Source organism: Eretmochelys imbricata, chromosome 10 (genome assembly GCF_965152235.1).
Source record: "Eretmochelys imbricata isolate rEreImb1 chromosome 10, rEreImb1.hap1, whole genome shotgun sequence".
NCBI classification, from domain to species: domain Eukaryota; kingdom Metazoa; phylum Chordata; order Testudines; family Cheloniidae; genus Eretmochelys; species Eretmochelys imbricata.
In genome coordinates, this window is record NC_135581.1 from 24,230,189 (window position 1) to 24,256,407 (window position 26,219).

Genomic DNA, 26,219 nt, shown 5'->3' on the forward strand with positions numbered 1-26,219 from the left:
TTTTAAAGGTGTCTGCCTGCAACTTTCCATCTTGCCGCTAACCTTAGCTGTAAGTCTCCAGTTGTTCTTTAACTGTGCTATTAGGTCGTGCTCCTGCTCCCATTTTAAGGTAGTGGCAAAAAATCATTCAGAGCACATGTGGCCAGATCCTTAGCTGGTATTAAGTCAGCATATCACCAGTGAAGACTATGGAGTATCTGAGGATCTGGTCCATAACATTAATGCTAACACACTAAATGCTCTGCAGCAAAGTTCTGTCTTGTCCACTTAATCATTGTTTTAATCAGCTGGACCATTGGATGGTATTAATCGCAAATTGCTTGCTTGTAATATGTGGATAAGTCAAGTCATTGTCAAAATTTGTTAAAAGGCTGTTTCAATAAATCCTGCAATATGTAGGCAAACTTTAGAAAGTTTAATATGTTGCCAGAGCTCCATTAAATGCTAATGTATCTTTTCTAAATAAGTGATTTCAGAGACATCATCCTTCAAGGAGAGAGCTTCATTTCAATCATTTCGCTCATCTTGCCAGATTCCTTTAGTTACGTCGCTACCCAATGTTTCTGAAAGCATGCATGACCCTGGAGGGGATTGTGACAGTAGCTTGGGCTCTGAGCGTCTATATGTGCACATTAGAAAGGGACACGTTTGTAAGTGTTTCTCTGAGCTGTATTGTGGCTGATAGTCTGTTCATGTAAGTCTCCTTGCTCTTTGGAGTTCCCCGATGTGCCCCTGGAGTCTATGCAGGCAATGGCCTTTGCACAGATCCTTCACTTGGAGGAGCAATTCCATTATGCTTATAGTCATGAGTGGTACATAGGGATGCAGTGAAAGGATGTGATGAATTTCATAATCAAGTCTATTTACATATCCTAAGTGCTAATATTTATCTGTTTTATTTGTGCATAGTAGGTCCTTTTGCCATTGCATCTGAGCACACCACAGATAAAAGAATGTATCAGTCACAGTTTAGAAATCTGAAAAGCAAGAAAGCAAAGAGAGTGCATTAGATTTAATTATCGGTTTGGTAATATTTCTCCAAATAGTCAATCACTTGGTTATTTACTTTGTATTGGAGAAATAATGTAAAATTAGATTAATGGAAATTGTTTTGGATGTTTAATTCCTTTTGGTGTAGTGATGTGAAATGCTGTCTCTGAGTATATTTTCAATGTGCTCAGTTTGTATGTAGCTGTGAGTATCCCTGAAAGGAAGACGTTTTTTAGATTTATAATTGGAGTCCGTGGGGAATTGCTCCTATAAATGTTCAGCAGTAAAATGTCCCATGTTTAATTCTCTCCCCAATATGCCTCATAGTGTCCTTAATTCATCAAACTGGACATTACCCAAATCTATTGGAAGGCTAGCACTGGCAGTCACAATACCCTTTTTGACATGACAATACCTGCTAAGGCAGAAGATTTAATTAGCACCAGTGATGCGCACATTGTTGCCCTAGTTGGCTTTTTTCATAGTTTGACCCTATGGTAGGATTTCCATTGGGGTTAAGCCCTAGAAAATCCTCCTGTTGGGTACTTAAGGCTCTAAAAGTAATAACACTCCTTGCCTCCTTAACAAACAAACAAGACTCAAACACCTGTGCAGAGAGTTCTCTGCATGAAGCTGGTATAGTTCAGTGGACAGAATACACAACTGGGCATTAACAGACCTGAGTTTCAATTCTGATCGTAACACCAACTTGCTGTGTGACTTTGATCATAGATGTATCTGCTTCCTTTTCTCCTGCAGTTTCCCCATATGTAAAATAGAGATAATAGTTCTTAGCTGAATTCATAAGGCACTTTGAGATGAACTGTGATATATGTTTGTATTAATAATAAAGTAATTAGAGGAATGACTGACACTTTTCTAGAGATAGTGTTAGAAGCCTTGAACGGCCGATGCTTGAAATTCTTCAAAAAATAAGATACATATTTCAACATGATGGTCTATGAACAATATCAGTGTCTGAAAATGAAATAAATATGTCCTGATGTTACTACTGGGGATAAAGTAAAATTATATAACTGGTGGTGTATGCTTTGATAATCTAGTAATTTTAATTTGTGTAAAATCCAAATAGAAATTTAGCAAATGACCTGTCCATGTATGAAATATTAGAAGCCTGTAAAGAGCTTATTATAAAGTACACACAAATATCATGGTATAAGTGGATGTCTTTTGTTAGATGACAAAAGTGGATTTTTGTTAGATGACATAAACACAATAGGGAGACATAAGGAAAATGGAACATGTCAAATGTTGTGACTGAGAATATACACCTAAGCAAGGCAAACTCAAGGAAAGTGTCCGATGGCAAATTAAGGATGCCTTTGTGCCCGCTAGGACAACACACATAGATGCAAGTTATAGAATGGAAGACCTTCTTCAAATTTACTTCCATTAACTAATCTCACGAGGACTGGAACATGTTGCTAGACACTCCTAGGTTATCATTATTATAAATAATTAGTCATTATTTTATTACTGGATGTAATACGATTCTAATTTGAGATGGGCAGAGTGACCTGAATGTAATGTGATGAGTAGTGAATACAGAGTATGCGAGTACAATGGGTCTGGTTTGTAGAGCTGCTGACAGCTCCCATTGAAATAAATTAGATTTGTGGTAGCTCTGCATCTCTGTAAGTCAGGCCTGTGTGTACAGTGTTGCTTCATACATATACTGCATATGCCGTAAAGATGCTTCCCTTTTGTTTAATAATCCAGCTGGACTACACTGTTTCACAATAAAAGTGGGTAAATCTACATCAGTATGGTGGAGTTAATTCATTCAAATAGTGTAGAGATCTATATGGTTCATCTATAACTACTAGTTTGACTTACTTCCTTTACCTTCAAGTGCTTTGAGAAATTTGCCAAGTAGATAACTAGATGCTCATGTCATTTTTCCTAAAGATTTAATCAGCCATTGCAATTACTGGTGGTTGGTGTTACTGACTACAAGAAAACAGCAACATCTGCCTGGCTGTGTTATATGTAAAATATAAAAAAAGATTCTTTGAACTTCGTACAGTCACTGAAAGTTAGAGCGGTAACCATTATGGGCCTTAAGAGGACAGAAGACACAGACATCCTCTCTTCTTTGCACATCAGTCCAATTATAGTAACCTTTCATTGTCTTTTGCATATTCTAGGATGTGATGTCCACATTCTTCCAGTTTGGGGCGTCTATCCAGCAGGAAGCCATTGTCATGCTGAAAGTGATGCAAGATTATGACTGGCATGTCTTTTCCTTGGTGACCAGCACCTTTCCTGGATACCAGGACTTCATAAGTTTCATCAAGACCACAGTGGAAAACAGTTTTGTGGGCTGGGACATGCAGAATGTGATCATACTTGATACTGCCATTGGGGATGCCAAGACCCAGATTCAGTTGAAGAAAATTCATTCATCTGTTATCCTGCTTTATTGTTCCAAGGATGAAGCTGTTTACATTCTTGATGAAGCCCGTTCCCTAGGCCTTACAGGCTATGATTTCTTCTGGATAGTCCCCAGCCTGGTTAGTGGCAACACAGAAATCACTCCCAAGGAATTTCCTTCAGGGCTAATTTCAGCATCCTATGATGAATGGGACTATAGTTTAGAAGCTCGGGTGCGGGATGCTCTTGGGATTATCAGCACAGCTGCATCAGCCATGTTGGAAAAGTACTCCTTCATTCCAGAAGCAAAAACCAGCTGCTATGGACAACTAGAGAAGACTGAGAGACCATCTCACACACTACACAAGTAAGACGTTCTACTTTTTTCCTATACTGTACATGGTTTTGAAGATTATTTTTTTCAGATTAGTACCAATATATTTCCTTGTAGTAAAATAATACTTTTTATTAATCCCTTCAGCCTCTTTATAAAAGATATGCTGTATTTATTGTTTGTCAGAGATTTCCAGGGGATTTCTACAAAAAGGTCTGGTATGTTGTTACTTGTACTATTCTATGCATGGAACTGATGCCTTGCTCCTTGCAGGAGAGAGCTACCATCTCTTTGGATCTGGTACCTTCATAAATTTGGTTTCAGCATAGTGGGTTGGTGGGATAAATTAATTAATTATCTGTTGTGTCTTTAATAATTTCTCAAAAATGTAATGTGGAGGTGAAATTGCCAAAATACTATGCAGGCCTTGACTGAGTTTGCGTTACTCCCATTAACTCCTAGAGGACTCTAATTAGTTAATACTTTGTTCATCTTTTTACTCTGTGTTAAAATGGTGATGCAGGAAATTATACAAGTCCAGGGTAATCTGGGCAACTAATAACAGACAGGAACAGAAGTCTGTTACTATTGTAGTTTTTTGCTACCTCTGCTTGTAAGTATTTTACCTTGGAAACTTATGTAAAAAGTCATCAGCATTAACCCAAGTTGACATGGAAGTATTCTCGCAATAATGTGTCACTTTTCAAACGGGAACTGTTTGTTTAGTTTCAATAAACTCTTCTCTAGTCTTGTCTTAGGGGCATTGGGAGGTTCGAGTAAATGTAAATCAAAGTCCTGACCACTTGTGAGAGAACCTTTAATAACCACACTTAACTGCATTCTGCCTCCCTGAAGTCTCCCCTGCATATGTAATTGGATATTGTATTCTTCAATACCTATACTTACATGGTTGTGTAATGAATGATGCTGTGATGAGTACCAAGATGTATTTGAGCAAGTATGCTTGGGAAGTGTCCAGTCAGGGAACGGCAAGAATGTCGTGTGATTTAAGTGGCAATCACACAACACAAATAAAAAATATTCAAAGCTGTGCTTATGGGAAAGAATTTAAGCACTCTAGAGGCTGAAATATTTTTGTATAAACTATTCATTGAATAATTTCTAAATAACCAGGCAACATAGTAAAAAATGGAAGTCTGAATAATTCATAAACAGAGAAAGGAGCCAGGTTCTAGTCCTCCTAATTTCTCCAGTATTTTGAAAATGTGAAAAGAAAGAGGAGAAATATGTGTATAGAATTCCTAAATACAGTAACGCATGCAAAATTGTGGCTATTTTCTTTTGCTGATAATGAATGTGACTTATAGGTATAGTATATAGAAATACATAGTTTTGAGAGAGAAATCAATACACTCTTATATTTTAAATAGAATTAAGTAATACATTTATCCACCACTCAAATCATTCTCTCTTTCTCTCTCTCCTTTTTATTCCTGCTGGTATACCATATTGTTTTTTCTTTTCCAGAGTTATGACTCCTGACACACAGTAACTTTAGAAAGGACACACACACACACACACACACACACACACAACTAGAAATCCTCTCCAGAAATACTGTGTGTGTGTGATACCTAATGGAATGTCAATCAGTAAAAGGGGCATTGCCCGTATGACCTATAATTTGGCTGCTGCTCAGTATCACAGTACATTCACATTAGAATATTTGCATCCACTATGGCCAGGTATTAATAATTTACTCTGGGTTTATTAATAAGCAAAAAATGATTTTATTAAGTATAAAAAGTAGAATTTAAGTGGTTTCAAGTAATAACAGACAGAACAAAGTACGTCACAAAGCAAAATAAAAGAAAACACACAAGTCACAGCCTAATACATTAAGAAATTGATTACAGGTAATATCTCACCCTCAAAGATGTTCCAATAAGCTTCTTTCACAGACTAGATCCCTTCCTAGTCTGGACCCAATTCTTTCCCCTGGTACAGTCTTTGTTAGATCCAGCAGACATCTCAGGTGGTAAGCAGGGGTTTTCTCATGACTGGCTGCCTCTTTTGTCCTAGTCAATGGGAGCCATCAAGATTTTAAACCACCATTAAACCACCATTAAACCACACTTTGCATAATTACAATAGGACCTCAGAGTTAAACTTCATATTTCTAGCTTCAGATACAAGAATGATACATGCATACAAATAGGAGGAATATATTCAGTAGGTTATAACCTTTGTTATGATAACTTACAAGAGACCTTTTGCATAAAGCATATTCCAATTACATCATATTCACACTTCTAAGCATATTTCCATAAAACATATGGAGAGCAACGTCACACAGGGTGCATGTGTAAACCTCCAGATGTGGAGAACAGATTTTCTTTATGTCCACTTTCATTCACTATGGTCGCTTGCTACAGCATCTGTAGCCCAGAGCTTTGGCTTCTTTTGGCTGTGGATCAGAAAACATATGCCAGCCCAGTAATGCAAAGTCACTCATTTCAAATTAGTATAGCACTGGGTGAACAGTTCAGCAAAGAACAGAAACCTAACTCTTCTAAGTCTGGAGTATCCTGACCCACAGCAGTAGATTTATAGTGCCTGCATGCTGGATATAGAAGGTTAATTCTAAACAGTGTGGTGAATAGTTACTATACTACCTAAATTTAGAGCAAGACAGAGGGGATTGATGGCAACACTTACTTCCTTAAAACAAAAAAATGTGTCTATTTGTCCTTTTATGGTGGAAAACAGAAGAACCCTTAAAGGTATTTAAAACTCAAGTCTCCTAAAGGTGAAAGGGCTGACCGTTGTCAATGAGTGAACTTATCAGAAGTGGGGAAATGTGCTTTTCAGGGTCTTCTAAGGCCCCTAATGGATGGCCACCACAGAAACATGTTAGAATTCACTTCTAAAACATCTATAGCAATGAGTTTATAAAACCGTGTTGCAGGAGGCTCACTGAATTAGCATGACTTTCCAACGCTATTTTAACGGTCAACTGGTTTTAACTTTGCTTGCAGAATCTGTGCTGCTTCAGATAGAGAATGTAATTAAATTTGGGGGAGATTGTGAAGTGGGGTTGAGAAAAGGAGATTGAGTTGTGCTTTCATATAGTGTAGAATAGGCATGCGTATTTATATTAAGAATTGGTATGTAAAATTATGGCATCCAGGAATAGCTGCTTTTCCTTTCAAAACGGCTCCACTTTGGTGCTGCTGCTGTCTATGTAGACGTCATTCCCGGCAGTTTCTGCTAAATGCCAAATACTGTATCATGTAGAGCTTTTCTTGCTTCATATCCACATTCCATAATTCGTGTGGCCCTGGTGAGGAGCTGCACTAAGCGGTAGGCTTCCTCCTCCTGGCTCCCTCCATCCCACCCTGAGCCTCTGAAAGAACCGTGGAAAATCAGCAGAATTGCTGCAGAAAAATCTGTGAATTCCCCCCTCCATGGAGTGGGGGATGGGGGGGTGGGAGGGAGGAGGAAAAGGAGGGAAGGGAGGAACACTCAAAAAACTATGCAGTGACAACCTGTTACAACATAGCTACTGGCAATATGTTTCCAAAATCATTTATTCTAAGACAGAACAAATCTGAATCAATGTCAGATTCACTGTAATCTCTATACCAAGTTTTTATTGCTCTTCATTTCTTCTTATGTTAAGTATATGTCAACATTTTTAAAAAATCCCCAAAAAAACTACTGACACTGTGCTCACTAAATCACACAGTTTAATATTAGAGCTTACACTGAAAATATAAATTCAGCGTTAACTCTGCACCCCAAATTCCATGAATGTTGCAGCCTTGAATACCTTTCACAGTTATACCCTTTCACTTTTAAAAGCTCTTGTATTTAAAAAAAACACTGTTCAAGGTGGAAGTCCATTTTAAAGCTTGGATATGTTTTGAAACATTTTCCCCTGTTCAGTCACTCGCTGCTTTGGAGCGGAACTAGCTATTTAGCATTCCTCCTCTGTGTGATCATGTGCTGCCATTAATCTGTATGACTACAGGGGGAATGCATGCATCTCCGCAATGCAATTAGGCTGTAACATGAGATCCTACAGTATGTAATGCATAATGCACCTGCAAATTACTGGTGGATGGAGCTGTAATATACGACGGTGAATAAAGCCACTTTCCTGTTGGAAGCAGTCATGTCTACCTATAACATGAGCATAAGTTTTCCTGTATGGAAGACAATTCATTCTCTTCCAAATTTCACAATATAACGGGAGTGGGGAGGGTGCTATTTACGATTTATAGAGGAAATGTCACAATAATAAGAAATTGCTTGACGTAGTTCCTGTAATTAGTCATTTTTATATTTTTAAAAAATAATTATGCTGGAGTACTCAATTAATATTTACTGTATAATGCCAGAATCAATATATACAAATGCTTAGCACTTCCATAGTGCTTTGGAAACATTAACCCTCTTAGTACCGTGGTGCAGCAGATAAGTTGAATGTGCTTCACTTTTACCATCAGAAAAATGGAGGTTACCTATTTAAGTGCATTGCCCAAGGCTACACAGCAAGCCAGTGACTGAGCTAGGATTAGCACTCAGGGCTTTCATGCTGCCTTGTTCTATTTTAAACTAAAAAAAATACATGAAAGCAGTATTAAAGGACGGATTTAAACAAGGAGTATTGATGAACGGGGGAAAGGCTAAAATTACTGTAAATAGTTGAAGGGCTTAAGGTCCACTATGTCATGCCTTACTGATCTGTATTGAATGTCTCACCATAACAGTGAATTCCACACGTGATACAGCTTGCAAATGCCAAAGCTGAGAACTCAGTGGCGAGTACTGTATCTTGAAAAAAACCCTACAGTAGGTAATACCTGATGCTAAATGTAAACAAGCTCAGGAAAGAAGCAGAAAAAAAAGAGGCTTTCAGACCCTCACTTTTATCATCACTGTCAAATTCAGCTTGAAACCTAGCATTGTATTCTAAACCCACTTCACTATACGTAGTTCGTTTGTAAATGAAGATAGGTAACATTTTACACACTATTTTTTGCATCCAGATGATCACTTTAAGCTCTGGATTTTTTAAAAGAAAATCTGTTTTGAAGTGAAATCTATTACAAAGCAAAAACTCTCAATGTTTTACCCCTTGACTCCTGTGAGCAACGCACTGGCTGAAGGCATTTTATCTCTCTTGAGCACACACAGGCTGTCTCCCCCCTTCACTGCAACTCTAAGATGCTGCTGTTGGCTTTTTTAGACACAGGAAAAATGCTGGTTTGCTTGAATTTATTGGGATAAGCTGATCAATGTCCATTTCTAATATATGTGGGAAGAAATCGGCTTTCCCCTAGAGTGTCTCACCATGTGGAAAAAATGTAAAGGAAAATTCACAGTGAGTACTTGAAACATACATATTTTTCAAGTTAATGTCTAGAGGTTTACCTTGAGTAGCATTAAATTTAGGAGCATAGGTAACAATCTGCAGTTGAGAAAAACAGAATGGCTCATCTGTTGGAATGCTCCCTCCTCACTTGCAATATACCCATAATCTCCCAAGGCAGGTATACCATTACACACAATATGGTCACTCACATAACAATACAATTAGAGCTAGCAGTGTATTAACACGATATCTGAACAAAAACTCCCTCTCCCAAAAACCCCTGCTATTGTTTTTTTGTTTGTTTTTTTTTTATACATGCCATTGGAGTTTTTCTAGTAGGGTAAAAATGTATAAAGTTTGGAGGTGCATCTACAGATACACTACTAAGTGTGGGCGAAATGTATGAACCTACTTACAGCTACAGTGATTATGTGGCTTTGCTGGGTAGGTAGTGAATCTCCCTCTGATCCCAATCTGTGGCCAAAGTGTGAGTCTGGAGCAGTATGCCCAGCTACTGCTTACTCCTTGCACAGTATAAATGCAGATTCTATGCCCTGTCCCTGTCCTGTACACAGGCCCCTCACTAGCTTGTGTGGGGGCTGGTGCAAAGCCTAGTACGAGTGGTCATTCTTGTACTCTACTTCATCGAGCTTCAATGCAGAGCTCAGGCGGTGCAGAGGGCATTGGTCTGGAGAAAAGCAGTGCTTAGGAATACAGTACCTGATCCTCCATAGCCTCAGAGAGACGAGGTACGTGAGGTAATATCTTTTAGTGGGCCAACTTCTGTTGGTGAGAGAGACAAGCCTTCGAGCCACACAGAGCTCTTCCTCAAACCCTTCTACAAACCCTGGTTATACACATAGCTCTTATTCCTGTAAGTAGTCCAGTTGAAGTCAATAGTAAGATTAGGCACATACATGGCGAAGTGGAGCCATCTTGAAAGAACTTTGAGGCTTTATTCAATAAACAGACCAACAAAACACTGACAAATATCTGTCTATTTCTGTTTTGATTAACTTAGTTTGTACAGGTTTCAGAGTAGCAGCCGTGTTAGTCTGTATTCGCAAAAAGAAAAGGAGAACTTGTGGCACCTTAGAGACTAATAAATTTATTTGAGCATAAGCTTTCGTGAGCTACAGCTCACCTCATCGGATGCATTCAGTGGAAAATACGGTGGGGAGATTTATATACATAGAGAACATGAAACAATGGGTGTTACCATACACACTGTAATGAGAGTGATCACTTAAGGTGAGCTTTTACCAGCAGGAGTAGGGTGTGGGTACCTTTTGTAGTGATAATCAAGGTGGGCCATTTCCAACAGTTGACAAGAACATCTGAGGAACAGTGGGGGTGGGTGGGGCGGAATAAACAAGAGGAAATAGATTTACTTTGTGTAATGACCCATCCACTCCCAGTCTCTATTCAAGCCTAAGTTAATTTTATCCAGTTTGCAAATTAAATAAATTTGTTAGTTTCTAAGGTGCCACAAGTACTCCTTTTCTTTTTAGTTTGTACAGTGTGGCTTACAAAAACAAACCAATCTAACAACTTCTTTGAAAATTTAAAATCAAGTGGAACTTAGTCTTCAATATGATCCTCTACCCACATTCATTCCCTGATTTCACTCTTGTCTCTGACATATCGATGTTGCCAACATGCATCCTGTCTGTGAAAGCAATGCATTCCTTACATGGGAAAGGCTTTTTATATAACAAGCCCTGATATTAATTCATTTGGTTCAGTACTTTGATTCCAGCTTCCAGCAATACCAGATTAGTTCCTTTTTTTCTTTTTGAATTTGAGTCAATCCTAATTTTACATGAACACAATGGTTTGATGAATAATCTAACAAGTCTGTGTAATGCGTGTATGCCACAACAGATCTCTTGACAGCCAGTTTACTGAGGATTTGCTTATTTCATTAAGTTCTGTCAAAAATTGGGATAAATAAACATAACATAGTTTACTACATGATTGAGAATGTTTCATTACTTAACGGATTATGTCTGGAGCAAAATGTTTTTGTCACTAGTAGGACACTTGCTGTGCAGTCCTAAATCAATATGGAATGATAAAAGCATATATGGGTATACATTTATTTTCAGTCAATACAAGAAAAAAATCACTCCTTTTTCTTCTGATAAATCCTAGAATTTCTTGATAATGCATCGTACTTCATTTCTGAAGTTCCCTTGACAGTTGAATTGGACCCATTTCACTTCCATTGATTATACCAATGATTAATTTTACCCTCTGTGTTTGGTACCAGGCTATAGCTTAAGAGTCAGTAATTCCAATCTCTATTTACAGTTATATAGATGGACAGCATACTTGACATCTTCTGCTTAGTATCCTATTTTTTGGCAAGTAGTCCAATGCCTGAACAAGTTGCCATTTTTGATGGCTATAATTATCCCTTTTGAATAACAGTTGCTTATGTAAATTCTCTCCTATTACCTATGCTATACTATCCCATTAGTTTTATAAGGCAGCATTCATCATCGTGTCTTATAATGGATTTTTTTTAAAAGGAATCCAAATGGCAAGTGAAACCACTATTCTTCTGCAGTGATGGTTCATTAATTAAAAGCATTTATGAGGACGTGAGCCTTAAGGTGTGACTGAAGATAATCAAATCTGGCTTCTGGCAGATCTTCAGAGAGTACTAGTTGCATAGATGAAGGCCCTCAAATGAGTGCCAGGCTGCCAGTCCTACCAACTTAATTTTAAACAACCCACTTCGAGGGTACACTCGGTGATGTGAAAAAATTATATCTTAACCAAACAAATGCCTGAGAAATACACTGCAGTGAACCATTCCCTGATGGCAGGGGATGGATTAGATGATCAAATAGTTCTTAACTTTCTCTAGTTTCTTTCTGCATGGATGATGGCTCCTGATTGGCAATCATGGCATAGTAATTAACCGATCTAATTGGTGAATCATTGTGTGGCAAGTGTAGATCACTACTGAAGAGCCTATTTTAAACACTGCAAGCTATATTAGCATCTTTGATTAATGCACACAATCTAGTTGCCTCCAATGCTCTCTGAAGAGTGGTGTTAATGGAACTCTGTCATATTCCACCAGCCCAACAGGAGTTGCATGTCACACCACTCATCCAGCTAAGACCCCACTGGATAGTGGCGTATCATTGGTGCTGGCTGGCTAGTAGAGGTAGTGTGTTTTTATAATTACTCAAAATGTAAACAACACATTTCTGTGCCAAATTAGGTCAGCGTAGATGACCGAGAGTATGAAAGAGCCACAACAAAAGATTCTTTAGGAATTTAAAAGGAGTCCCATTTTACAGACGAATTGCCACTTTTTGCAACTTAAATATGTGCCTCTTTTCCCCAGAATTTGGCACAAATGCACCTGAAGCTGGAATTGAAATGCAACATTTAAAATTGGCGCATTCTTGCTTTTTGGTATATGAAAAAAGATATTTAATCAGATTTCATGGAAAAGCTATGTTTGGAGATGGAAAGTTACCCCAAATGGCAAAAAGTTAATGTAAAAAAATGTTCACTATTTTTTGCAAAGCATGAATTATGAATAATAATGTTGGCTCACTACAACCTATTGTATTTCTAAAGTTTGTGACTGCTAGAAGCAAATATTTCCAATGACCAGTGATGGCACACTAGATTGGGAGGGCTCTGAGTTACTACAGAGAATTCTTTCTCTGGTGTCGTCTGGCTGCTGGGTCTTGCCCGCATGCTCAGGGTCTAACTGATAGCCGTATTTGGGGTTGGGAAGAAGTTTTCCCTGGGTCAGATGGGCAGAGACTCTGGGTTTTTTTCACCTTCCTCAGCAGCATGGAGTACGAATCATTTGCAGGTTTAAAGTAGTGTAAATGGTGGATTCTCTGTAACTTGAAGTCTTTAAACAATGATTTGAGGACTTCAGTAACTCAGCCAGAGGTTGGGGTCTATTACAGGAATGGATGGGTGAGGTTCTGTGTCCTGCAATGTGAGGAGGTCAGACTAGATTATCATTATGGTCTCTTCTGACCTTAAGGTCTGAGTTATGCTGCACTATTGCTAACCTGTAATGACCGATGTTGCAGGCTAGAATGCTGAGCCATCCTTTTACAAGCTTTGTCCAGTTCCCCTCAGCTTTTTTTATCCTGTCCTACTCTTTGCTGCTGATTTTGTACAATCCTGGGCAAAATGACTTCTCCAGAGCTGATGCAACTAACACTTTAAGGAGCAGCTGGCAGGAGGCGTAGATAGTTGGCATGCCACTCCTTTTTCACAGCCACTGAGCACATTGTTTCCAAAATGGATTCATCCTGTGCTGGCCTCAGGCCTGGGATTCTACAGCTCCCTCAGAACCAGGATATCACAGACGAGATGTACCCAGGACATAGGGGAACACTTCCTATTTACCACACGGAAGGGTTTGAAATAAGAAAGAAAAGACAAATGTCCATATTGTAAGACCTTTTAAAAAAAAAAAAACTTCCCAAGTGTACAGTTGTGTGTAGTTAAGAGATACATTCCGAAAATGCATCAGATCTTAAAACAGAACAAGCTAAATACACAGGAGAAGAGTAATTAAAAGTAAACAAGTAGATCATTGGAGTTTTACATGATACCCAGTGCAGTCTATGTAGTATGCCATATACAGTTCCCTGAGTTTCATTAGCTTATTTTTTAATTGCTTCTTTAAGAAGTCTCTCTGATAATGTATATTTCTGGTGTACCTGTTGATAAGTATTTCCAGAATTACAAAAGTCTCACATAAAACCACATTAAGGAAGCTCAGTAATTCATGGATTCAGTTAAATGAAGAAACAAAGATTAAAAAGTGGGAGTGGGTCCAAGTTTTATAAGCTTCAGTACTGGGTGAATGCCAAACCAAAACAGGCTGTCTTCCTTGATTATTAAAGTGGCTGATTCATATTAGTTGGAGGAAACTGAAATATTGGCAGACATCATGTTTCCTGTAAGATGTGATCAACTTTGAAATCTAGAAATTCCTTCTTTTCTAAGAAAAAAGACTTTGATGAAATCCATATTTCTTTGAGCCTCCACCCTCTCTCATTTTCTGTGCATTGCCTGCAGTTGTTTTGGAATTGCAATACTAGGTAGTGAGGGAGAGCGCAGATGAAAAATGATGGTCCAAGTTGATGGCACCTGTGACATTTATTGAGTTTATCAGTTTGTTGGCAGAAAGATGAGGCCAGGAAATTAGTGGCTGAAGTTCAGATAGTAAGGGATCCTAAGGACTCGTCATCTCTTTGAACATGTATTCTATTTCCTAATCACCGTTGAATTCTATTAGTGCTCACGTTTAGTTTAGCAATGATATATCTTGTTTTAGTAATAACTTTCACCCCTTGCCTGCTAAACTAGTTCTTCCCAGGACAATGATTTATTGTGGAGGTAGATGTTACATGAGCTTCAGAAGTCCTATTCATATTATGCTCTGAGCATTACTCTGAGATTCAAGTTTTCTTCTTGAGCTGTGTGGGATCAGTGGTACCTCTTTAAAACAGCTCAGGCTGTTAAAATTAATGTTGGCAAGAAGGCAATAGGAATTTCCAAATGTCAGTTTTAGGGCGACTGGAAACCAAACAGAACTGCAAATTGTTGGATTAGACTATAACCATCTTCCTCACTGTGACCTGTCATTCATTGCTCATACTCACATTTCATTATAAGGCAGAACTGAAATTACATTATGGTTCTTGTCATGTATTCATGGCCCTGTGTATTCTTTTGGTGAGGATGAGAAGCCTTATCTGTCATTAACTCAACTGGCCACTAGATGTCCGTATTGCTTTTCTGAACTACAGATGAAAGCAAATTTCTCTTGTAATTACAATAAGAAGACTCTTAAAGACAGAAGTTTTGAAATTCATAGTTTGAGGCTAGCAGGCACCATTTCCACAAGGCTCACTGTTGAGAGATATGAGATGCTTTCACCTTCTTCTGGAATGAAGTACGCTATTGTCTCAGCTGTTCCAAACCCGAAAGCAAAAATCACACCTTAGCCTCCTGAATTTATTTATTAAAGACATTATATGGTGTCCCTTCCAGTGGCATCTGGCCATTCATTCACACAAAAATGTATATGAAGTCACAAATATTGGAAGACCCAATATATTTACATACAATGAACCCATTCCTGTTACTATCAAAAATCAATGGCAAAACTCCTACTAACTTCAATAGAACCAGGATCCAGCTCAGAGATACTTTTAATGGTTGCCTAAGTTAAAGACTGAGGACTTGTCTTCATGGTACGGTAATGCAGACCAGTGAGTTGTGAATTCTATAGCACACAAATGTGTTGTGCACTAACTGGCCTGTGTAGACCCTTCTGGTACAAACTGAAAGTTCCCTAGTGCATGTTTACACAAAAGTTCAGTTCATAAAGAGTGACCTTACGTAACTGAAAATTTGGGGTAAACTTAGGAAAGCAGAATGAAACTACTCAAATTGTGACTCTGGGGGTAATAGTTCACCTCTTGTGAAAAGTGTCATAGGGTCCATAGCAATCTCCCAGGCATTCACAACAATGTGGGGATGTGATTCTGTGAGACTTGACAGAAGAGCATCGACTACTGAACCAACCTTTCCTGCAACACTTTGCTTTTGGTGGTCTCCCATCCAACCACTGAGCTGGCACAACATTGGGAATTGGATATTATTGCAATCCAAGTTAGCCTGGCCTGCAGATTGTAATAGCTCAGTCTCTTGCCAGCATTTGTGCTCTCAGCAGCAGTAAAAATGGCTATTTCTCACCTCCTTTACTGACCCTGGCACAGGGGAAGCAATTTGTTCTCAATATGTCTGCATGGTGGCTGCCCCCTTCTCCGACAAAAAAAAGAAAGTCTCAAAGCCTGTGTCAGCTGACTCAGGCTTGTGCTATGGGGCTAAACTCTGCAGTGTAAATGCTCTTGCTCAGATTAGAGCCTGAGATCTGAAACCTGGCAAGGGGGACACTGAAGCCAGTGAGGGATGCCAAAACTATCAACCTGTAATGTAGGTAGGTTGTAGTGAGTCTGTTTCTGCACTACCTTGAATTTAGGCTAGTGCCCTGTTTCCTGTCATCTGTCTGTAAAGAGCTAGAATATTTTTTTTATAGATCACTTTCCTGGGGTCTCTTGGCTGGTGCTCTTCAAACATTCCTCATAAGTGGCACCCAACAGATTTATTTTTATTCTATTCCCTTTTGAAGTGCTTCTCCCAGTGCTTTGGGTATAACGTTTGGCCAGTTGGGGATGAAATAGTAAAAAGACTGAAACACTGAAGTGTCAGAAACCACCTCTTTTAACAGTGAGGTGAGTTCCACCTTGACAGAACACCATGTTGTGTAGCAGATCAACCTCTTGTGCAGTAATCAACTCAGAGCCTTCCTGAGAAGCTAGTTCTGACACTTTCATCAGGAGCAAAGCAGTGTGAGTCTTCTGTGGGTAAATACGTGACTTCAGTCACTAGGGGTGTACATTTGGTATCTTTCACAATCGCTAATTTCACTTAAACGTAATAAGACATGGTCAAATCTAGCCAAGACGTATTGATCCATTGTTAGTGCCTCCCTTCAGCAAAGTAGGATGTGAGTGTCTAAATGTTCATTTTTGGTGGGATTTTCCAAAGTGTCTGAGTGACGTAGGAGCGCAAGGATTATTTATTTTCAATGAGACCTGTGCTCCGTTGTTACTCAGACACTTTGGAAAATCCTATTCTTGGCCTTTACTCAGAAAATCTCATGATTTTGACAGAGCGGCTTACTGTTTCCAGGTCTTTACCCTGAACTTCTTTGGCAAGGTTGATGAGATGGCTGTGGTGATGAATGTCTGGCAATATCTGGAATCATCAAATCCTCTCATTCCATATCAGTCTTAGGTTCAGGTCTCCGTATGCTTTAAAAATTGTGCTGGTCTTATTGTCTGACCTCCTTGAGATGGACAAAGATCCGTTCCAAGTTAACAGTTACAGAAGAATCAACCTGAAGTTTAATAAATTGTCTGTGGATTCTGGCATTGATAAATGGAGTCACCCTTTTTCCTTTGAGAGACGCCAGAGTGGAGTTGGGTGACTGCTCATCTGCCCTGAGAACTTTCTCTGTGTGGTTGCATCGGGTCATACTTTTGTCACTCCTGCTCAACACATATGTGAAGCTTCTGGAGGAGCTTTAAAGTGGTGGTTTAGGTTGTAGTCTCATCAGGATGCTGATAACATATAGCTTAAATGTCTTTTGTTGACTACTGATGTTGCAGAATGTCTGCTTTCATTTCCAATTGTTTGGCCTAAATAAGAACCTGGATAATAGCAGGGTATCTGGTTTCAGTCCTAATAATCTTAGAGATTATGTAGCTGGAGGAAGCATCAATAAAGTTTGATGGAATGGGAATGATGCCCACCCCTGTTATAGAGGAGTTATACTCAACTTTCCTCAAGGAGTTTCACAATATACAGATATGTTTGAAGCCCCAGGTGATGCTTATCAATCTGTAATTGATGTGGCATTTAAGAACCTCTCTCTCTCTCTCTCTCTCTCTCTCGTGGAACCTGCTAAAATAACTTGAGGCATTGTGATTTCCAGGATGGCTTATTGTAATGTATAGTACCTAGTGACCCTTTGGATCAAGAGTGGAGAAAGCAGCAACTGATTGCTTGAGGAAGCAAGGCTATAAGGAGTACACTGCATTGATGTTCTACTTACTTTGCTGGCTTCCTCATTCCAGAATCTGATATTGATCTTTGAAGTCCGAGTGCAAAGATGCTGTCCCATCGGTTTACTCGTGCTTTTGCTTGAAGCATCTGGGGGGAGAGGGTGTATTTATACTCATCTGTTATATGAGGAGTGCATGGGTTTTTTTACTCAACATTAATTATATACATTTTATATTGCTCAAATTCGTACAAGTGCCCAGATGAGTTGGTATATGTTTAAAATTAAACATAAACAATATATAGCATCAGACAGATAGGATGAGCTAAAGGGACTACAATCAGATACACTAAGGGTATGTCTACACCGGAGCTGAAGGTATAACTTCCAGCTCAAGTAGACATACCTTTGCTAGCCCTGATCAAACTAGCATGCTAAAAATAGTAGTCATGGCTGCATGAAGGGTGAGACCAGCAAGCACGCTACGTATGTACCGAGGGTTTCAGACTGGATTACACTCAGGGCAGCTAACCATTGTCCATGCAGCCATGGCTACAGTGCTATTTTTAGTTCACTAGCTCAACCAGGATATGTGTGTGTGTGTGTAAATATATATATATCTGAGGTGGAAATTACGCCTCCAGATCCAATGCAGACCTATCCTAAAGGTATCAGTGAAAGATCCATCAGAAATTATATATCCTGGAGGATGATTCAGAAATAAGAGAATGAGCTTCCCATGGGAGCATTGGCTACGTTACCTTCATTCTAAAATTTTAGAAAGACAGCACGTGTGCCAAGAAAAGTAATTGTAAATTTCCTGGGTGAGATTTTTGTGCTGTACCCCTTAGGTCTTGTCTTTATTGTGTGTGTGTGCTGTGGGGGGGGGGGGAGTAAATGTCCTTACCTTGTGTTAGCTACCACAAGGTCAAATCCTAGTAAAGGCAAGGCTGGTGGTAGCTTTCACAAGAGTTAGCATGTGACACTCCCAGGGGTACGCAAGGTCGTGAGGTGTCTTGCCACTACGTACCCTTAGCGTGAAGTAGTCTTGTCTGTCTTCTGTGCTTCAGCTCCCTGAAACCAACAGCCTCTTCCCCACAAACACTGACTTCCAGCTGTCTGGAGACCTCGCCGTCTCCATGCAGGCTGGTGGCAAGTACACCCCAACCCCCGAGTTCCTCGCAGTATCCAGCTCTTGTCAGTAGACGCTCCCAGTAATTAGCAAGTACACCAAAGAGACAGTGTACGCACAGATTAACGGGAACAACTCAGGATCAGGTCTTTTATAACATAGCACTTTAATCTTTTTACAGTGAAAACAAATATCTTTATTAAAAAAGATTAAGATGTAAGAGATAGTGAGCAAGGAGAATAAGAATAGGTTACATGTAAATCAAAAGGTATAACACACTTCTTAGAGTCTAAACTTAATTTTAACAGGCTAAAATTCTTGTCTAAAGCAATTTCTCATCTAAAGCAATCTCCCAGTGTAACTAACACACGTGGCCAGGGTGCAGCATTCATGAATGCAAAAAGTGCTGTTCTTTTTGCTTCCTCAGTGAAGGATAAAGATGTGTCCTTTTGTATTCCCCTTTTATATTTCCCCAAAGCCACTGTTTTTGTCCCCAGGGTCAGTAACCCTCACAGTGTTTATTCTCTGGTGCCTGTTGCCTTCACATGTCCCTGTTTTTTATTAGCATTGAGTTCAAACAGGTGATGGGGTGCGGTGTTGGGGTCCGCTCGCCACAGCCCCTCCTGTTGGCCACCATAGGGATTAGCTCTGCTGGCTGCTGCCCCCTCTCCCGGTGGTGCCTCACCCGTCATCTTCTCCAACTGCAGACCTGCCTCAGTCCAAGTACCACAGCATCCTCTTCGCAAAAAGAAAAGGAGTCCTTGTGGCACCTTAGAGACAGTCTCTAAGGTGCCACAAGGACTCCTTTTCTTTTTGCGAATACAGACTAACACGGCTGTTACTCTAAAAGCATCCTCTTCGTGACTTGGGCCTCCGGCCGGGTCACCATCTTTATTTCCCCCTTCCAGGAGTGGGTACCTTGTCAAAGGCTTTCTGAAAGTCCAAGTACATTGTATCAGCTGGATCATCCTTGTCCCCATGTTTGTTGACTTCCTCAAAGAATTCTAATAGATAGGGGAGGCATGATTTCCCTTTACAAAAGGCATGTTGATTCTTCCCCAACATATTGTGCTCATCTACGAGTCTCATAATTCTGTTCTTTACTATAGTTTCAACCTACAGTTAGGCTTAGAGGCCTGTAATTTTCAGAATCACCCTAGAGCTTTTTGAAAAATTGTCATGACATTAGCTATCCTCCAGTCATCTGGTACAGAAGCTGATTTAAGCAATAGGTTACAGCAATAGTTTAATCTGGTCCTGGTGGCTTATTACTGTTTAATTTGTCAATTTGTTCCAAAACCTCCTCTATTGATACCTCTATCTGGGACAGTTTCTCAGATTTGTCACCTAAAAAGAATGGTTCAGGTATGGGAATCTCCCTCACATCCTCTTCAGTGAAGACTGATGCAAAGAATATATTGAGCTTCTCCACAACAGCCTGGTCTTCTTTGAGTGATCCTTTAGCACCTTGATTGTCCAGTGACCCCACTGATTATTTGGCAGGTTTCCTACTTCTGATGCACTAAAATAAAAATGTGAGGTTAGTTTTTCGTTTCTTTCACTAGTTGCTCTTCAAATCCTTTTTCATCTGCATATTTATATTTTTACACTTGACTTGCCAGAGTTTATGCTCCTTTCTATTTTCCACACTAGGATTTGACTTTCTGTCAAGGTTCCTCCCCCACTCTGAACTCTAGGGTACAGATGTGGGGACCTGCATGAAAAAACCTCCTAAGCTTATCTTTACCAGCTTAGGTCAAAACTTCCCCAAGGTACAAAATATTCCCCCCCGTTGTCCTTGGACTGGCCGCTACCACCACCAAACTAATACTGGTTACTGGGGAAGAGCTGTTTGGACGCATCTTTCCCCCCAAAATACTTCCCAAAACCCTGCACCCCACTTCCTGGACAAGGTTTGGTAAAAAGCCTCACCAATTTGCCTAGGTGACTACAGACCCAGACCCTTGGATCTTAAGAACAATGAACAATCCTCCCAACACTTGCACCCCCCCTTTCCTGGGAAATGTTGGATAAAAAGCCTCACCAATTTGCATAGGTGACCACAGACCCAAACCCTTGGATCTGAGAACAATGAAAAAGCATTCAGTTTTTTACAAGACGACTTTTAATAAAAAATAGAAGTAAATAGAGATAAAGAAATCCCCCCTGTAAAATCAGGATGGTAGATATCTTACAGGGTAATTAGATTCAAAAACATAGAGAACCCCTCTAGGCAAAACCTTAAGTTACAAAAAAGATACACAGACAGAAATAGTTATTCTATTCAGCACAATTCTTTTCTCAGCCATTTAAAGAAATCATAATCTAACACATACCTAGCTAGATTACTTACTAAAAGTTCTAAGACTCCATTCCTGGTCTATCCCGGGCCAAGACCAGCATATAGACAGACACAGACCCTTTGTTTCTCTCCCTCCTCCCAGCTTTTGAAAGTATCTTGTCTCCTCATTGGTCATTTTGGTCAGGTGCCAGCGAGGTTACCTTTAGCTTCTTAACCCTTTACAGGTGAGAGGAGCTTTCCCCTGGCCAGGAGGGATTTCAAAGGGGTTTACCCTTCCCTTTATATTTATGACACTTTCAATTTTTAAAGGATGCCCTTTTGTGACTCTCAGGATATATTTTCAGTATATACACATAACTTTTTAGGTATCATCTCTACATACATCTCACAATGATATTAATGACCAGCGTGTCACTGGATTTCATTTGATCTGTGTGATAACATTCTTTATAGATAAATACGGTGACAGCAATGTGTAGTGAGTTTGTCAGGCCTGTTAGGAGTTGGGAAATCCTCCTTCATCTGGAACCAGGGCTTTTAGTTCTCCTTTGTGCTGCTCCAGCCCAGTTTACTTGGCTTACCCAGGCTGGAGCAGGAATAAGGATCTGACCCAACCCTTACAGAATAGGAAAAGTTATGACATATACTATTTCCATTATTGCATAGGAGAGGAATATACCTGTCCTCTGTGTTTGGTTTTGAAGTTGATTTTTATATAGAGAATTTGGAGAAAAGGTCCCTTAAACATTTTTAATAGCTGAGACCTAGATGAATAATACTGCAAGCATGTAGGTTACTGTCCAGGAAAGGGGCGTCAAATGGCAATGCTATAGGGTGAAACTGAGCAGATGTATGTTGTTGTCTTATAATGATAGTAAGTCTTGGTCCCATTATTCAGCGTTTAGAAATTTATCAAAAGGGGGGCAATGTATGGTTGCACATCCTTTGAATGGATTAAGGTATAGCTCTGATCATAACTTGTATGGTATGTTATGAAAATATATTATCATAGATTTGTTACAAAGGCAGATATGTCTAACCACCATCCCCAATGCACATGTCAGCTTTGCTATGTTATGTTTTGGAGGATTCATACTGATTAAGGTGGTGTGACAGTCCTCCCCACAGGTTGTGCTGTGGTAATAGAGTGCATCTCCAATCACAGGGCCAGATTGTTGTTTGTTTGCATTATGGTACTGCCCAAAGGCTTCAGGCAGGGTTAAGGCCCCATTGTATTAGCTCCTCTCCAAACACGAAGCACAGTTGCCAACTTTCATGCGGTAAAAAAGCACTCCGTCTTTCAAAATAAGCCAAAAATCAAGCTAATCCCATTTCAAAATAAGGCCAAAACAAGCCAATCTGTAAGAACCTCAACACTCTATGTGACTGGATCCCCCTGGGGTGCAGTCTGGGACTGTGGTGGGCCCACTGTGCACCCCTGACTCGCCCCTGCTTGCCCCTGCTTGCTGGGAGCCAATCATAAAAAAAGAAGCAACAAGATACAAGCCAAACAAGAAACAATCTACACGCCAAAAACTAACCAAAAAGCAACTCACAAGCCAATTAAGCCAAAAACAAGCCCAATTTCTGTTTTGTTTTTTTTTACGGGTGTCATAAATGTAAATGGAAGGGTAAACCCCTTTAAAATCCCTCCTAGCTACAGGAAAAATCCTCTCACATATAAAGGGTTAAGAAGCTAAAGGTAACCTTGCTGGCACCTGACCAAAATGACCAATGAGGAGACAAGATACTTTCAAAAGCTGGGAGGAGGGAGAGAAACAAAGGGTCTGTGTCTGTTGGTATGCTGCTTTGCCGGGGATAGAACAGGAATGGAGTCTTAGAACTTTTAGTAAGTAATCTAACTAGGTATGCGTTAGATTATGATTTCTTTAAATGGCTGAGAAAAGAATTGTGCTGAATAGAATGACTATTTCTGTCTGTGTGTCTTTTTTGTAACTTAAGGTTTTGCCTAGAGGGATTCTCTATGTTTTGAATCTAATTACCCTGTAAGGTACCTACCATCCTGATTTTACAGGGGTGATTCCTTACTCCTATTTACTTCTATTTCTATTAAAAGTCTTCTTGTAAGAAAACTGAATGCTTTTTCATTGCTCTCAGATCCAAGGGTTTGGGTCTGTGGTCACCTATGCAAATTGGTGAGGATTTTTACCAAACCTTTCCCAGGAAGTGGGGTGCAAGGATTGGGAGGATTTTGGGGGAAAAGATGTGTCCAAACTACATTTCCCAGTAAACCCAGTTAGAGTTTGGTGGTGGCAGTGGTTATTCCAAGGACAAAAGATAAAATTAATTTGTACCTTGGGGAAGTTTTAACCTAAGCTGGTAAAAGTAAGCTTAGGAGGTTCTCATGCAGGTCCCCACATCTGTACCCTAGAGTTCAGAGTAGGGGAGGAACCTTGACAATGGGTTTGGCATGTCTATCAGGAAGGTATGGTACATGCTCCAAAGATCTTACAATTTTAATTGAATGAATCAAGACCCAGTGAAGGAGTCTGAGGAATAACAGAAGAGGAAGGTAAGAGAAGGATAACCTCTGATGTTTGCCCTTGCCCCATGTAGGTAGAAGTATCAGATGAATTGTATTTGAGTAACTTCTCTATGTAGACTTGTCCCTACCTCTTTCCAGATATAAACCATCTGGCACAATTCAGTCTTCCCTTCTGCATGAGATGTGCTGTGGGTGAGAAGAGTGTGCTGGTCACCTCAAGCATGCACTGTTTTAATCTCGCTGTTTTTACACAGCAAAAACATACAATTTCTACAGTTGCTGGGGATCTGCACAGATAAGAATGGGGAAACAGGGATTTTACTTGTATTGAAGTTGTTGAGGGCTTAACAGTCAGAATTGCTGTACATTATCTCTTCACTAGAGGTTTGTAATGTATGTACTTGGTGCTTCAAAAGGGCTGATTTTCCAAAGCTGAGGAAAACTGAGCAAAATTGACTGGGCAGAGACATTTAGAGAAAAGATGTGAAATAAAATATAGAGCTCTTGAAGAAGCGTTTATTAGATGGCTGGAAAGCTATGATTTCACAATGAAGAAAGAGAGACAACTTTGTCTAAAAGGCCTTCCTGGTTCAGTAGTTAAATGAAGGTAGCAATTAGAAATAAAAAGCAATATATAACAAACAGAGAAAGAGGAAATAGATAACATCTGATTCATACTGACTGCTATAAAATGCAGAGAACTGATATGGGAAGCTACGGACATGAGATAAAAAGGGCTAAGGGCTATAAGGAGAAGTTTAAGCACATTAGGAAAAAAAGAAATGCTAGCAATGATTATAGGCTCATTACTAGATGGAGATGGTAAAATAGTTAATGATGGTGCAGAAAAGGCAGAAGCAGTCAGTAAATTACTATGTTCTGTATTTGGTAAGAGTAATCTGAGAATGATGAAGTATTTTCCAATCCATTAGTAGTTAAGGAAGATGTTAGAGAACCTCTACTAGTGATAAACACTTTTGAATCAACAGGCCCAGATAACTTGTACCCTAAAGTCCAAAAAAGAGTTGGCTGAGGAGATCTCTGGCCTGCTGATGTTCATCTTTAATAGATCTTGGATAAGGGGAAAATTTTCAAAGACCGGAAGAGTGCCTGTGTTCCAAAAGGGCAAGCAAGATGACACAAGTAACTATAGGCTGGTTAGCCTGACATCAATCCAGGCAAAATAGTGGAAAAGCTGATGTGGGAGTCAATTGATTAAGAATTAAGAAACATAGATATAATTTATGCCAGTCAACATGGTTTTGCAGAAAATTGGTCTTGTGAAATAAACCCGCTCTCACTCTTTGATGAGACTGCAAGTTTGATTGATAAAGATAACTTCGTAGATTTAAAATACTTAAGACTTTTGTAACGCATTTTGGTTAAAACTGCACAACACTCTGATAAAGAAATTAGTACTATGATATCAATAGAGCATATGTTAAATGGGTTAAGAATTGGCTTACTGACAGATGTCAAAAAATAGTTCTCAGTGGGGAATAATCCCCGAATGGGGTGCACCACAGAGATTGGTACTAGGCCTGATGGTATTCAACATATTCACTAATGATCTGGAAGCAAATATAAAATCACTGCTTATAAAATATATGGATGATGCAAAGACTGGTAGATTGGTAAGTGATGATGATGACAGGACAGTTATGCAGAGTTACCTGGATTGCTTGGGAACCTCGGCCCAGTCAAACAAAATGCAAAACACAGATAAATGCAAAGGGAGTAGTTGAGAATAAGGGAGAGGGTATTGGAAAGAGAGAATATAGGAGATGGGGTAAGCTATAGAGGTCTGTTTGGGCCTAATTTTAAAGCTCTATCCAGACGCAAGAATGACCCAGGAACAGCTGACTTTGAACCCAACCTGAGAGTGTCAAGTCCTTTTCAGACACAACGCTCCTTCTGGAACCTGTATCAGCGCCACTTCCGCCTTATCCTTGGGACTTGGCCTGGTGCGGGCTTTCTGCTCCTCATGCCTCTGGTTGTCTCCTGCCTGTGGGGTAGGGGTGACAGTGGCTTCATGACCCACTCCTGCTGGCCACCATCACCTCACTGTGACGTATCAGGACACTCACTACGCAGCACACGCAGTGCAACAAGATAGCAGGGTGAGCAGGAGCAGGGCACAAAACTACTGTAGGAGGTGATGAGAGCCTACCCTATTGCAGTCCAAGGCTTGACCTGATCCAACCTCAACCTATCAGTTTCAGGTCAGGTTTGAAGGCCATAGTAAGGTATGATATTAAATTGCTATAAAATGTTTGTTAACATGATCTGACATTCAAATTGATCTGTATAACAGAAAGGTGGTAGCATTCCTCTAGTGTATTCTTTTTTATTGATGTAAATGGAGATAAAATGGGTGAGTCACATTTTTTGCATATTTCCTTATAAGCAAATATAAAATATGATTAATGATCACATCAGTATCAATACAGATGGAGCATATAGTTCCTCTTGGTAACAGGTTTAATTAAATCACAATGAAGTTTCAGCTAAGGATACAAAATATAGATGCATGAGCAAATGTTAAATGTAGAATCAAACTAACAGTTTGTTTCCTGACCTAAACA

The 26,219-nt window shown here is 39.6% G+C and overlaps 1 protein-coding gene across 1 annotated transcript in view; it reads left to right on the forward strand.

The window, feature by feature from the left end:
- Positions 1-26,219, forward strand: part of GRIN2A (glutamate ionotropic receptor NMDA type subunit 2A) — a 284,640-nt gene that overhangs the window by 152,361 nt on the left and 106,060 nt on the right. The window contains exon 2 of the mRNA XM_077828127.1: positions 3,159-3,751. Coding sequence (XP_077684253.1) covers positions 3,159-3,751 — 593 coding nt within the window. The remainder of the gene's footprint in view (positions 1-3,158; positions 3,752-26,219) is intronic.